The sequence below is a fragment of the Ovis aries genome, chromosome 1, assembly GCF_016772045.2.
Source record: "Ovis aries strain OAR_USU_Benz2616 breed Rambouillet chromosome 1, ARS-UI_Ramb_v3.0, whole genome shotgun sequence".
In the NCBI taxonomy this organism is placed as follows: domain Eukaryota; kingdom Metazoa; phylum Chordata; class Mammalia; order Artiodactyla; family Bovidae; genus Ovis; species Ovis aries.
The window spans coordinates 106,888,712-106,903,613 of NC_056054.1; the positions used below are offsets into that span (position 1 = coordinate 106,888,712).

General features: G+C 51.0%; 1 protein-coding gene across 11 annotated transcripts in view; it reads right to left on the reverse strand.

Moving 5' to 3' along the window:
* Positions 1–14,902, reverse strand: part of ARHGEF11 (Rho guanine nucleotide exchange factor 11) — a 112,224-nt gene that overhangs the window by 19,692 nt on the left and 77,630 nt on the right. For 6 of the 11 annotated variants that reach the window (XM_027976628.3, XM_042255798.2, XM_027976613.3 and 3 more), the window contains 12 exons: positions 13,959–14,004; positions 13,315–13,391; positions 12,058–12,195; positions 8,609–8,683; positions 8,319–8,420; positions 7,159–7,257; positions 5,935–5,977; positions 4,757–4,853; positions 4,495–4,617; positions 1,812–1,835; positions 663–807; positions 256–355 (listed from right to left, as the gene is read on the reverse strand). In XM_027976628.3, coding sequence (XP_027832429.1) covers positions 256–355; positions 663–807; positions 1,812–1,835; positions 4,495–4,617; positions 4,757–4,853; positions 5,935–5,977; positions 7,159–7,257; positions 8,319–8,420; positions 8,609–8,683; positions 12,058–12,195; positions 13,315–13,391; positions 13,959–14,004 — 1,069 coding nt within the window. The remainder of the gene's footprint in view (positions 1–255; positions 356–662; positions 808–1,811; positions 1,836–4,494; positions 4,618–4,756; positions 4,854–5,934; positions 5,978–7,158; positions 7,258–8,318; positions 8,421–8,608; positions 8,684–12,057; positions 12,196–13,314; positions 13,392–13,958; positions 14,005–14,902) is intronic. The other 5 variants (XM_027976632.3, XM_042255782.2, XM_042255804.2 and 2 more) reach the window with 1 other exon arrangement.

A 14,902-nucleotide genomic window follows, 5' to 3' on the forward strand; every position in this document is an offset into this window, starting at 1 on the left:
GGGATACCCCTCTGCATGGCTATTCGGTATCTCTGAACTCCTAGACCTAGGCACCGGCGCGAGCTCCGTGGCTCTGGAGCCGCTCCCTGCACCTCAGGAGCCTGTGCTGGGTGCGGCAAGGATGCAGGAGCACTGGGGAAGCTGACCGTGGAGTTCAGGCCTCTGGCTCCCAGAGCACAGGAAGGCCCTCTGCTAACGTGCTGGCCTTGAAGGGCCAGGGGCCCCTGCCCAAGGCTTTGCTCCCCGAATACTCACTGCTCTGGGAAGAGGTTTTGGGCTTCCCGATGTACTTGAGAATGGGGTTTCGCTTCTTGTCCTCCAAGGCATCCTTGTCTTTCTTGGAATTGCTGCTCTGCTGAGACAAGAAACACTAGGGTTTGTAGAAGGCCTCGGGAGCCAGACTGGGCCCTGATCACCCAGCCACTTCCCTTAAGACTGGCCCTAAACAAGCAGCTGGTGGAAGACTCATGCTTGTACCCTAACTAGCACATCTGCTTCTGGCCAGGGACTGGCGGGAGGGAGAGAGAGATCTAGTCTGGCGATTCTCAATGACTCCGTGTCCAAAGGCAGCAGGACGAGCCAGGCAACCGGAGAGGGCTCCCCCGGCTGCCTCAGTGCAGGGATCTCGCCAAGAGATGCTGCTGTCTCGGGAGCTCCATCACCTTCTTGGTTTTCGGGAAGAAGGGCAGCCACTTGTCTTTGTCAGGAGCGGACTGGGCCTTTTCAGCCGTGTTGGGAGGTCGTGTTTCTCGAAGACGGATGCCCGCATGGCTCATGTAGGTATTGAGGGCGAAGCCCATGGGGCCGCTGTAAGAGAGGAGCAGGCGGTGAATGGGAAGCCGGTGGAAGGGCTGGGACTCTGCAGGCAGGGTGAGTGTGAATGTGGGGTGGTGGTGGTGTTTTGACTTGCATGACTCCCAGAAGAAGTCAGAATTCTTTTCCTATGCAGAATTCTTCCCAACCAAGGGAGAGTGGGCAGTGGAAGGACGTATCAGTTCATCAAAACAAAAGCAAATAAGCCACAGGCATGCCTGGAGGACGGTGGAAGCCCACAGCTAAGGTCCTCAGGCATGTACTCGGGGCTGGGATGGCAGAGGGATGGGAAGAAAAGCCACCCGGCCCCGGCAAGTCCAGGTAAGCTGGCTTGGCCACCACCCACCCCAAGCACAAGGAGTAAAGAATAGAAAGGATCTGTCCGGTTGCTTCCAACTGCCAGAAATGAAACTGTCCAGAGTTCTGTGTTTAAAAATGTATTTGTCTCTCAATGCAGTAGAAAGATTATCCACTTTGTGGATTCAATGAAGCAAATGCTTCAGCCCTGGCTTTCCTCCTCTCTGAAACAAGACTTCCATTCCCATCTTCTCTCCCTTATGAAATGTGTGTATGTATGCTCAAGGAATGCATACTCATTCTAACATTGGCTGCTGAGAAACAAAGGCTGCAAGGGAAAAAAAAAGTGCCGACGGAGTACCCCAGTTCCCCTCTGTAGGTACTGCTAACACAGGCTGATCCTATCACCGTTCCCTCTTTCGGTAGTTTACGAGAAAGAAGTGGAGGCAGAGCCAGGGCTGATGTGGGTGGAAAAGAGGCGGCCAGGAATGGGGGTGCTGGCAGCTTGGTGTCCTCACACTGAAGAGCAGGCCCACGTTCCTGGCAGTCAGGCCTAGACCTGTGACCCCCCCTGTGTTATGTGACACAGACACGTGGGAACTAAGCTCTGACGCTAGGGAGTCCCCTGTCCTTGGCAGAGACGCACCGCCCAGTAGCTCAGCCCCACTCCTTCCACCTTGAAACCACACAGACTCACTCACCTCCTGTCTTCCTCGTATTTGGACCTGGAACAAAAGAGAGAACAAATGACTCAGACGGCAAAGACAGAGGCTCGTCCGCCTGTGCAAGACTGGGAGGAAGGTAAGTCCTTTCCTAGAGGAAGGGAGGGTGTCTGGGAGGGGAGCCGGTTGATGAAAGGTCAGACTCAGACCCCTGTTCTCAGCTCTGGAGCCAGCCTGGGGCTCAGAAGGTGGGGGTTCTCACTCCTCTGAGAGACTCAGCAGAGTGACAGTGATGATGGTATCCTTCTGGCTAAAAGGAACAGGGACTGTGGCAAATACAGCCTCTTGCTTGGTGTCTGTTTCAGCCTCTGCAGCTATTACAGAGGAAGCGGCTCCTCTTTGTGTCTACCTAGGACTAAATTAGAAGGGTTGGGCTGGCACTGAGGCAAGAGGAAAGAAGGTGAGGAAGCAGAGATAATACCTTGAAACTTGATTCACAGGACCCATTTACAAGAGAGAAATGACAACAGCAACTAGTATCTGCGTGCTCACTATGGGCCAGGCACTATTCTAAGCTATTTACATGTATAATATTTACACTCAAAATAACCCATGAGTCAGTATTATATATCCATTTAATGAGGCAAAGGCTTCATTCTTTTAAACAGGAGCCGCTGTAAGTAGGGTACCTGTGCTGTCAGTAATCACTTCATGCAATTCTGTGGTGCCGACGATCTCAGAATAGGCTGGGCTGCGTTCTGCCTCCGCCCCTGGGTCACTGGGGTGGCGGCCATCGCCTGGCTGTGGTTTGGGAAACGAAGGCCCAGAAAGACTCAGGCTGAGGCCCAAGGGTTGTTTCTAGACTGTGCCCGCCCCACGGGGCCTCATCTAGTCTCATCTCCAACCCGGACCTCTTGTCAAACGACAGGTTCATACACTCAGCTGCCTATTCAAATCTCCAGTCTGATGTCTGCAAAGACCTGAGATTTCTGACACTTGCAAGACCGAGCCCCCGACTTTCTGCCACCAAACTGTCCCCCAAACAGCGGTCCCTAACTCAGCTGATGGCTCCTTTGTCCTTTCAGTTGGTTAGGCAAGAACTACGGAGTCTCCCCTGGTTTTCCTTCCTCTCACATCCTATACATCATTTTTTAGGAAATTTCTCCTGTTGGTTCTACAGTCAACACACACTTGAAGCTGACCTATTTCTACAGCCCCCATCACCAAGGCTCCGGCCTGAGCCCTACTGTGTGAGCTACAGTGGCTGACTTCCCTGTTTGGAACCCCTCCATGCTCTCCCACCACCCTCCACCCACACTCGAGCCTCAGGCTCCAGTGGCTCTTGTTCACCAACAGAGAAAAACCAAAGGAGTTACAACAGGCTCTGCGAGGCTCTACCTCCAGTTACCTCTGATGTCAGCACTGAGTTTCTCAATCTGCTCTGGCCACACTCATCTACTGTTCCTCAAATATGCCCTGGCTGTTCCCTCTGCCTGGGGTGCTCGTCCCCCAAGACGTTTCCAAGGAGGATGTCCCCGTTTTCTTCCTGGATCAGGCTTATTTGAAATCGTAACCCACTGGCTTAGGTGCTCCTGACCTCCCTCAGCCTGCACTAGGTACAGCTTACTTATCATACACTGCATCCTCTTCCCACGACAGCATAAGCTCCAGAAGCGCTGCTGTCTACTGATGTATCCCAGGAGCCTAGACAGTGCTTAGCACCAGTGGGGACTCCACGAATATTTGCTGAATTGAAATATCAGCAGAGATCATCTAGCCCAACTTCTGTCGTTTAAGGTGAGACCTGGTGGCTCAGACGCTAAGCAATCTGTCTGTAACGCAGGCAGTTTGACCCCTGGGTTGGGAAGACCCCCTGGAGAAGGGCATCGCTACCCACTCTAGTATTCTGGCCTGGAGAATACCCATGGACAGAGGATCCTGGTGGGCTACAGTCCATGAGTCTCAAAGGGTAGGACTCAACTGAATGACTAAAACTTTCACTTTCAAGGTGGATGAAACAGCTTGATCAAGGTCAGACAACTACTCAGAATCCCCTGATGGTCCAGCTGTTAAGATTCAGCACTTCCACTGCAGGGGCCACAGGTTAGATCTCTGATCTAGGAATGAAGACCCTCCATGCCCATGGCGTGACCAAAACAAAACAAGCCGCACAGCTACTGAGTGGAGAAGCAGTAGCGGGGTGAAAATCTACGTCTACGCCTGGGAGCATCCCCACAAAGTCATTCCAGGAGCCTGGGACATGTTCAGAAAACAGGACTGGAAAGAGATAGCCACAGCAGGTGTTCCAGAAGTGCCTAAGTTCAGTTAGCTCAGCACTCTGGTGTACTTAGTTAAGAATGGTTCAATTTCCCATGAGCCATCTGCCTCCTGAAGGAACTTCATCCCCCGGAGAATCACAGTGTAGCTCTCACACTCAGCGCCAGATATGACCTTCGAGCAAGAAGGGAGAACCGTCAGGGAGAGGCTCCGAAGGGAGCAGGAGGCTCCCTGCGCTCCTGGAGCCTGTGGTTTGTCACAAGCACTGGATTGCTGCCAGGAGCACCAGCCTGGCATAGGAAGCAGGAGGGTGGGACTCTCCCCATCTTCCAGGAGAAGACGGGTCAGGCAAGAAACGGAAGAAGGGGAGAAGCTGGGGAACAGACCCACGGACCACATCAATCTGTGCAGCATGTCTGGGGGTGGCAGTGTACTGGAGACTCACAGGATGTCTCCTAGGGCAGCCAGCTGCTTCTCGGCCACCTGGCGCTCACGGAGAGGGTCCCCATCCAGCTCCAGCAGGTCGTTTTCACCGTATAGGCTGCCCAGCCCCAGGGTGCGCTTTGTTCTGAGCCAGACACACAGAGAGAAACAAATGTATACCAACGTTCAACACTGGACAGGGAGTGAGGTGCGCGCGCACACACACCAGGGGAAAGAAAAGGGGCGAGGAGGCAGGGAGGGCGCAGGAGAGGGGCACCGGACACCTGTAGTCGTGGATCTGCTCCTGGATCTCGGGCACGGCCGCCTCCTGAGCCTCGCAGAGAGCCGCGCGCACATCCTCACTGCTTCGTAGGCGCAGGTCTGTGGCGGGGCAGAGGGAAGACAGCACGGGAAGGGGCGGTGGGGAGCAGGAGGCTGCATCAGCTCAGGACCTCCAAGTCCCCTGTGGTCCCAGAGGGCAAGCTGGTGTTCTGTCCTCCTGCTGACTAAGGCAAAGGAGGCCTGGACCTGTCAGATCTCTCCTCAACTCAGGACTGGAATCCTGATGTCCAAGCCTCAAGGACAAAAGTATTTTCGGGGTGTTCTATACTCATTAAGTGGGGAAGCATTAAAGCTCGTCTCTGGATGTGTCCAGACGCTGTGCTCTGACATCTAGGGCAAACCTCGAAGAGGCCCAGTCTTCCTCCATGGCCCCAGGCCCAGCTCGCAAAGCTGAAAAAGCAAGGCTGCCCCAGCTCCCCATCAGAAACTGGACGGTGCCTTTCCTGTCCCTACATTCGCCCTCTGCCTGTGCCCACAAGCTTCCTGTCACCCGGGCCTGGAAAGTGCCTCTTTTCGAGGGTGGTTTCAAACTCCTACCCTCTAGAAAGCTCCTGGGATTCGCCTCTCAGACTGACATCCTCTCCACACTGCCCCCTCAGCTCTTCGACTCAGACTTGAGTGAGGAGGCGGCGGAGCAACCAGCTCGTGCACTGGCTCCTCACTGTGTTACTTAAGGGACTCAAACAAAGCAAAACAAAAGAACAAAAACACTCCAGGGTTCTGACTGCAGGTGGGGTGGAGTGAGGCCCTGGTTTCTGTGTTTTTAAGAAAGAATTCCCAAAGGGATCCTGATGAGTGACCAGGTCTAGTAATCCAATTTCCTCTTGGAACAGTTGAGCCAACTGAGGCCCAGACAGGTCACGGGGAAGGCTGGGAGAAAAGACCTTGGTCTCCTGATGAAGTCGTGACTCCCCATGACAAGTTCCCAGGCAGGGTGTGTCCTCTATTTGTGCGTGTCCATGGACGACTGCGAGGAGGAACTGTCCCTATTTCCTCCAATCTGAGAACAGCTGCCCAAGGCAGGGACTGTGTGCGTCCCTTCCTTTCCCAGTGCCCCATCCTGAGGGGCCAGCACAAGATGGACCCAAAAGGACATGAACTGACCAAGGAGCCAACTTACCAATTTCGGCCTGCAACATTTCTGGGACCTTCACTCTCAGAGGCTGAAAGACAGAGGTGGGGGCAGAAGTGGTGAGGTCCACACACACACCCGAGCGGAGGTGGGCAGTGCCACGCAGGGTCGGAGGGGCTCCGGAACATCACCTGCGCTCCCCTCTCCTTGCACCACCACGCCCTCCTCACCTCCCGCCAACTGAATTCTAGGCTAGCGACATGAGAAGTGGACTCTGAGGTAGCAAGGCAAGCTAGGGCCACACTCTAGGGTGGCCCCTGTACTCTCCCCAGTCTTATTTCAGGGACATCAGGGTGCATAGAATAGAAAGGTCCAAAAAAGTGACCTGGGACCAGTTTAGCCGTGAGAGAGAAATATTTATGAAGCGATTTGACAGCCTCCCGTTTCTTTCACTCCCAAAGGAGAGCTGGCCTCTGTTACCAAGTCTTCCCATGAGTGTGCTGCCTGGCTCTGCTCTACAAGTGCCTGACAGCTCGATCCTCAGGCGGTTCCCTAACAACCAACAGGGAACAACTGGCAGCTCTAACCTCCTTACTCAAGACCCGCTGAAGGGAACAAAAATAAAAATCTTGAGGAAAAACAGTTTATTTCCCAATCTCATTAGTCTCAGTAGCTTACTGCCAGATGAACAAACTCATTTTGGAATTACTTTAGTTGATCAGATTAGAAAGTCCAAGATGGGAACGACCCTCTGCAGGCCAGGGCACTGCCACCAGGTAACGCCGACACATCCCTGGGAGCTACGTCCAGAGGCAGAGTGCTCATCTGCCCCAGGCGCTCTGGGGTCCCCTCCCTCTGAACTCTGCCTTTGGGCATTAAGAGCAAGTCAGGCTGAGCTTCAGCAATCTGGGCTCGCCTCTTGGCTCACTGATTTCTATCATCTGATGTATTCATCCCAGGGATGAGCAAGGCAAGGAGAGTTGAAGGAAACCAGGGCACTGATCCAGAGGAAACCAATTAGGACATGATGTAAGTTCTTTTCTTCTCTAAACATTTCAGAGAGAGGCAATGTGCATTCTACCTTGCCACATGTGGAACAAAAGAGGTACAAGAGGAGATCAAACTTTAGAGACTACAGCTAGGAGCAGAACCCAGGAATCCTCTTTAAGAACCTGTCTAAATTTGGCCTGAATCCTTTGCTTAGTTTTCCCTCTGCTTCTGAGTGGTCGAAACAATATAACCAAACTGTAGTCCAACTTATGACTGCCTTACCGCATTTTTCTCTAGGAAAATATTCCAGATGTCTTTTCCCAAGCTTCGGGAATCCTTGGGGTTTGTTTGCTGATAAACTTCTGCACACAAGTAAAAAAGCTAGGAGAGAGAAAATGGGTTAGAGTGATTCTCAACCTGGAGTCTTTTTGCCCTCCAGGAGACACCTAGTAATGTCCAGTGGCATTTTTGACTGTCATATCTGCTACTGGCATCTAGTGGGTGAGTACAGTGATGCAGCTAAGATCCTGCAATGCACACGCCAGCACCCCAAAAGGTCCGTGGTGATGAGGTTCAGAAGCCCTGGCTGAGAGTGTTTCAGAAACCTGTGGTTGATCATTCCCAGCCCTTGGTGTGCACACACCTCCCCCAACACGATCACTCCCCCACTCTGACTCCTCTCCTCACGTGACATTCTGTCTCGTATTTGTTCATCTGTTGTTGTTAAGGGCCTGTGTTTCTCTCTGTTGTACCTCATCTTCCCTCAGGAACGCTCCTGAGATACGAGTGCTCGGGACGTACACGTGGGTGTTCACAGAACACCTGCTGAGCAGACGGATGCTGACTCTGGCTTCTAACAGAGACAGCCACGGAAAGGAAAGACGGCAGTGCGTGCCAAGGGCAAGAAGCTTATTCTGGAGAACACGACACCAGTCTCTCTCCTTCCTCTCCCTTCCTTTATGAGCAGCTGAGCAGAATGACAGAACCTGGTAAGGCTGCTGGCTCAAAGCACTGTCGCTGGGGACCCTGATCTCTACCCTGCATGATCGATCCTCTTTGTCATCACCTTCAGACTGAAGACATTTTATCACCTTGCCTGTCTGCCAAGCTTTTTTGTGGCAACACTGTATATTTACAAGGGGTGCTCTTTAAACCCATGATTCATCTGTATCCACCTTCATTCAACAAATCCAGAAAGACCATCTCTTCCAAGCAGATTCAGAATGACAGCTTTGTTAGTTTAGCCCTCCCTCCTCCTCCTTGTGCTATTGATACAGCTAGCAGCAAGAGTCCGTTTCACCTAGGTTGCCCCTTCTTTTCTATTTCGTCTTGTCTTCGTGATGCTGGGTCGTGCCCATGGATCTGACTGACCGTATCTAGAGCGCAGGGACAGAGGCCAAGCACAAGCAGGCATTCAATTGAGACAGATACCTGCGACTTACCAGGGGACTGGGGTCTGCCTGAGAGAAGATGTACCGCAGAAAAACCCCCAGGTGAGCTGGCCGCGACTTGAGTTTCTCGAAGTCCTGGAATATGATGTCGCTCTGGAAGGCAGAAGGATGGGCAGGGCTGGAGGGCGCAGAGGGAGGGCGCTGCCTGCCTCAGCTCAGCTCCCGTGGTCCCCGCCGGATACGCGTGGCTCCCTCCCCCACGCTCCCTCCCAGTTGGTGCCAGTGCAGAGCGGCGGGTATGACAGAGAATGATGAAAGCAGAAAAATCAGGAAACTGTTACCTCGTTGTTGAAATAACCCGGGTCATAATCTTCCTCTGGGCCAATAATTAAAGGCTTTGGGCTCTGATCTACACCCTGGGGGAGAGAGTCAAGTTGCAGACATGAGAGGGCAGAGGACAGGAACCTGGCCTCCGTGGTGGAGTCTGCTCAGGGACGGCATAGGGCTGACAAGGAAAGCCACACAGGGCTGCTCCACATCGGCACCTCCCCACCTCCCCCAAATCTCAGAGGACAGAATCAATGACTTTTACTTGCAGGAAGGCAACTGCTCCTGGGTGGGGCAGGGCAGACTCAGAGAAGCCTGGTCACATGACTTATGAAGATGGGAAGCGAGAGAAAGTGCTCACTTCCTGTTTGTGAAAGATCTGAGGAGGGAGTGTCAGCCTGCAAAGTAAGAACCTAGAGCTCCTGCTGGACGGGTGGGCTGGGGGCTTTGTTGTTCTCCTCAGCAGCCCCCACCCCCCAGACACACAGCCTCCAAACCCACTGCCTCCACGCGCTCCTCCACAGTTACTGGGTGCCCTCCGCCTCTGCTGGAGGAGAGCCCTGTGGTCCCTCTCCGCCTCCCTGAGTGAAAGGGGATGGAGCCGATCCTTTTCCAACATCACTGCCATCACTTCCCGGGCCAAACCCCCACATCCTGTCTAAAATGCAAGCTTCTCAGCATGGGTTTTCTAGCCTCCCCTCTTCCGCCACCAATTAGGTCTATGAGAGGTTTCACACTGCACACTTCTCAGATGCTTCAGTTTAGGCTTTCTCCTGAAGGTGACTTGAGCTCTCAAAGCTCTTGTCCCAACTATACTTTTCACTCAGTTTACTCTCTCTCATATTCAGTGATTCCCCAAGGGCTGTGTTCTGGAACCCGTCTAGAGTAGGTACTTTTCATGCCTCCTTTTTCTCAGGTCTAAGATACCTTCCTATTCCACCTTCTTGAGAGACTTCTCCTGACAGTTTCTCCCCAATACTCCTCACTCATTTTTGTTCTCCTGGATCCTTACAGACTCTGCTCTCAGAATGACTGAGTATAGAACCCGAGAGACTCAGGATACATCTAGAGAACAGAGTCTAGCACCCAATTTTAAAGGCATGTTTGAAGTTGCAGAGTCAGGCCTCATGTGCTGGACCTGTATTCCTCAGACACACCCTGAGTATCCTCCTCTCCCCTGACACTCACTCCCCTGAGGTCCAGGATTTCCAGGGGGTGTTGGATCACTGCTTCTGGCTCTACTTGGCTCTTTAGTGAAATCTGAAAGCACTAGCTTTTTGCATGTTTGGGAGAAGGATTTATTTTTTTAAAGTCTTTACAAACCTTACAGTTCTTCTGATTGCAAAAGCAGAATATATTTATCATGTGTGCGTGTATGCTAAGTCACTTCAGTTGTGTCTGACTCTTTGCGACTCTATGGACCACAGCCCACCAGGCTCTTCTGTCCGTGGGATTCTCCAGGCAAGAATACTGGAGTGGGTTGCCATGCCCTCCTTCAGGGGATCTTCCTGAACCAGGGATGGAACCTGTGTCTCCTATGTCTCCTGCATTGGCAGGTGGGTTCTTTACCATTAGCGCCACCTCGGGTTTCTATCGCAGTGGTACTCAGGTGGTGTGCAAACTGCTGGGGATTCGATCTAAGAGCTTGTCAGCCTCTTCCAAGGAAAGCAGCGGCTGAGCAGCTCATCCTGAACCCACTGCAGAGGTAGCTGTGTGTGCGTTCTGTCGCTTATTCATGTCTGACTCTCTGACCCCGTGGATCATAACTCGCCAGGCTCCTCTGTCCATGGGATTCTCCAGGCAAGAATACTGGAGTGAGTTGCCATTTCCTAAGGAAATCAAATATTGCAGAATTATATAACAAAGTTTGAATTCCCTATGATTCTACCCTCTAGCTGCTGACAGTTTCATGGATGGTATACATTTGCACCTGTGTTCTTACTAACATAAATTGTTATTAAGCAACTGGAATTATACTATATGTGCTCTTATCACTCAAAAGTAACAATTTTAATAGTTTTCCAAGTTGAAACAAGTTCAGAGGAGGAGGAAAAGGACTCTGGGACCAATTATTCCACACCTGCTCCTATTAGCCACCTAAAGTAAAACTTCCTTTAAGAACAGGATGTGCGCCGGACCTCCTTCGTTGGCCCTGTAGTACTACTAAGGGGGGGTGGGATGGGGTGTGCAGAAGTGGGAGAGGTCTTCAAAGAGCATCCAGGACAGGAGGCAGTTCTGAACTGGGGCTCAGGAAAACCAAATTCTAGTCTGATGCTGCCATTAGCAAGCTGAGTCTTTGGATGGTCCCTTAGCCTTTCTCTGTCTCAGTCTCTCACTGAATGAAGATTCTCATGCCTGTCTCCTTTTCTGGTGGTGACAATTAAGTTAGAATTTTTTTTTCCTAAAGGAAATAGCACAGCAGCTGGTGCACTAAGCATTTCAATACATGTGCAATCCACTTCCCTGCTCCCCGCTCCAAGACCTGAAAAGTAACTACACCCTATTCTACAGGGAGAACTAGAGCATCAAATCGTGTCTGATGTTTAACATAAGGTAATGGCAGATTTCCAGTGTTCTTGCCTGGAGAATCCCAGGGATGGGAGAGCCTGGTGGGCTGCTGTCTGTGGGGATGCACAGAGTCGGACACAACTGAAGCGACTTAGCAGCATAGAGAAAAATATTAAGTAACATTATACAGTTAGTATGAGGATATGGAAAAAAATTACGGCGGTAGCATATGAATTTTAAGAACCTTTAAAGAATTTTAAGAGGCTTTACAAAACTCAGAGCTTTCTTGCCAATGTCTCTAACAGGGAATGACTGAGCTCCTGTCTGAACAATGACAGGCAATTCCCTGGCTCTCAAGTCAGACCATTCCATTGTCTTACAGCTCAGATTCTTTGCAAGCTTTTTGCATGGAGCCAAAACTTGTCTCCCTGAAACCTCCCCCTGGACCTAGTTACCCTTGAAAGTAGTAGCTTTCAAATCAGGTTTTGCAGAACCTTAGGGCTCCAGAGAAGTACTCCTGCGGTCAGGGGCCAAAGTGGGGTGGCTGATTAGGAAAAGTTCCAGGTAGTGAGCTTTACTGTGTTTTCTATATCAGGGTGCCAAATAATAAGATTTTGCTCAAGAAAGGAACTTTGCTAAAGAAACAGAAGGTTGAAAGTTACTATTCTGGAGAAACACTGAACAAGTCTATTTCCTGTTCTATACAGACAATAAAATAAAGAGCAGCAATCTGTTCCTTGGACATCACTTCCCTACAGATGTATTCACTGACTCTTCACCCATAACCTCAAGACAGCCGTTCTCCTGTGTATGTATTTATACCAGGTTCTTCCTTCACTACCTGTCCTTTAGTCAGTCTAAACAGGGTTCAGTCTGATCATCCTAGGCCATGCGTGGGGAGCCCAGGTCCGAAAAGAGGGAAAGGAGAAAGCCCAGTGTGGCTCTGGTCACCCACCTGGTCGGTGCTGGGGGGAACCGGTGCGTCGGAGCCCTGCCGCCGGTGGCGCTGCGCCAGCCGGGCCACGGTCACAGGGGAGGTCCGAGGACTGTCCAGCCCAGCGTCTGACAGCACCGAGTTCCGATTCGCCAAGGACTAGAGGAACAGAGGACTCCGTGAGAAAGAAACTCGCCCAGGAGATCCTCAGGGGTCTGCTCATCGGCTAATAAAAATTTAGTACTTACTCTGTGCCTGGCATTATACTAGCCCTCGGTTGTGTATTACCTCATTAGATGCTTACAGCAGCCCTCCGAGGTAGAAGCTACTGTTCCTCCCACTTCTCGCACAAAGAAACTAAGCCTTGGAGGGGCTCCGAGACTTGCTGAAGATCGGATAGTCAGTAATGCGGTATTCCCCAGGCAGCCTCACCCCACTGCCCGCTAGGCCCCCTGCTTCCAGGCATGGAGCCAGCAGGGGCATGCCTACTGCAGCTTATTTAGGACCCTCCTCGCCCTTGGTGTCTTTCCGACATACTGAGCCTTCCACATACATTCATCATATTCCCACCAACGGGAAGATGCAGTAAAGAAATAAAATTCCAACCATTATTTAAAATCAGGTTTTAAACATGTTTTCAATTACTTACTTATTTCATTAAGTAAATATTTTGATAACACTGTTCTGACTTCTTTCATTCACTCTAATTTTTATATTCCCAGTTCATGTCTGCAATTAATATATGCAGCCTGAGAACACCAAGAAGCCCACCTTTGAGGCCAAAGCCTGAAGCTCTTCTGACCACTCCAGAGAAGACAAGCTGTTCAAGTGAAAGATCTATGACTAAGAAAGAGGAGCTGCCACTTCCAATTAGGCCGGATCTGCTGTATTATCCTGAGATGATGCTATCTGCAGCCGGGTGGAGATGTGTTTTTGGTCCAGTTACTGTTGTACAGAATTTGTCTCTGCTCTCTTACACTGAAACAAGGCTTGCTACGATTAATGCTACAGCCTCTCTCTCCACCTGACTCTATATAACAGAGTTGACTATGATAAAACAGAAGCCCGATTTGATGATCTTGCATATAGGATGCATTTAACCCCCCTTTTTCTTTAGAACTAAAACCCTTGGAACTAGAACTACAGCAGAGGGCCCAGATGACAAGCTAGAGGCCTCGGTGCATGCGGTGAGCAGAGAACCTATCAACGCCCAGAGAAGGAACACTGAACGCTTGGTTTTAAATGGGGCTCCCCCCCAACCCCCGCCTTGGCACTCACCTCGCTGAGGGAAGGAAAGCGTTCTGTGCCCGAGTCCAAGCCACTATCCCCTTCCTGGGAATCCAGAGAGAGTCGGCCTGGGAAGGAAACAGCGTACATGGTAAGGAAGGAGCTGTGGCCTGGGGGAGAGCAGGGCCTTTATTCCGGGAACCTGTGCCCAGGGCAGGAGGGCAAAGCTGCCATCAGCCTGTCTTTCCCAGTTTCCTTTTAGCTCTCCTGAGACTTTTGACATCTAGCTTTCACCTATCCGCACACCTGTGCCCAGGCCTTGTCACCTTCCAGAATAACCCTCCATAGCTCTACCTCCCAACAAGTCCTAGCCCTCAGCTCATCCCTACCCTCTCCTGGTTCCCATCCATTTCTTCTTATGACAGCATCTCCTGGGCTCCGAGCTGCCAGGCGCTGGCAGGCACGCTGTTGTCTAGACCACCACCATTCTAGCATCTCCTCGGCACTTATCTACCCAGGGCTATGGGTTACACATTTGTTTCCCTGTCACCTGGACTGCTTTCTCTTATTACTTTATTTCTTGGAGGCAGGGACTGTATTTCCCCCCTTGAATTTGCCCCAAAGGGAGAGGACGATAGATAAGAGGTGTGAACTAGAGATGTGCCAGAGAAAAAAGGGGTGCTGAGGGGACTCACCTTCCGACGATCTCTGGCTGGCGTCCCCATATACTGGGAGTATGTCCTAAAAAGAAGAGCGGTCCGGAGGGAGGGCAGATGCTGTGAACCTCTCCCCCTACTGCTTTCCTCCAATCAACCCTTCCCTCAGTCTCAGCAGATAACATCTGCTTACAATTAGTGGCCTCTTCTGCTTCATTGCCTTACAAATGCCCAGTTGGAAGAGCTATTGCTTCATTTGTACAATTTAAGGTGAATGGTGACCCCTAATGGTGAAAAGGGAGCTTTACTAGTGATAAAATTTCCAAAAACTTACTTGCTTTCTCACCCTGGACCTCAAAGCATCTACTGCCTCAGTTGGGCTCGTCTCTGAAAGAACTTCCGAACCATCAAGGAGTATGAAAAGCTCCTGCGGATGCAAACCTCTGCCTCTAACATCTTTGAAGACTGACAGGCATTGGCCTGAGGCTGACCAGCCACTGCGGAGGGAATAATGTTGCTAATGCTTTACTGTTTATGAAGCACTCTTGTCTATATCTCATTTAGTTTTTTTTTTTTAAACAACTCGGAGGCAGGTATAGTACCCCCATGTTATAAATGAGGAAACAGAAGCCCAGAGATCTTAAGTAACTTGCCCAAGCTACACAGCAGGTAAACTATAAAGCAAGGGTTGACGCTCAGACCCCTAGATTCCAAGCTGAGTGTTTCAGACTCATCACTTACACAGCACGTGAGCACAGAGGCAGCGGCAGCAGCAGACACACACTGGCCCCGTCCTGAGGGCACCCTTTAATTCTGACAGTAACGCCATCAGGCAGATCCTGCCGTATCTCCATTTCATAAATGAGGACACCAAGGCTCCCAGGGATTATTATTTTTATTTTTTAAAGCCTTTATTGAATTTGTTACAGTATTGCTTCTGTTTCACGTTTTGGTTTTTTGGCCAAGGGCATGTGGGATTTTAA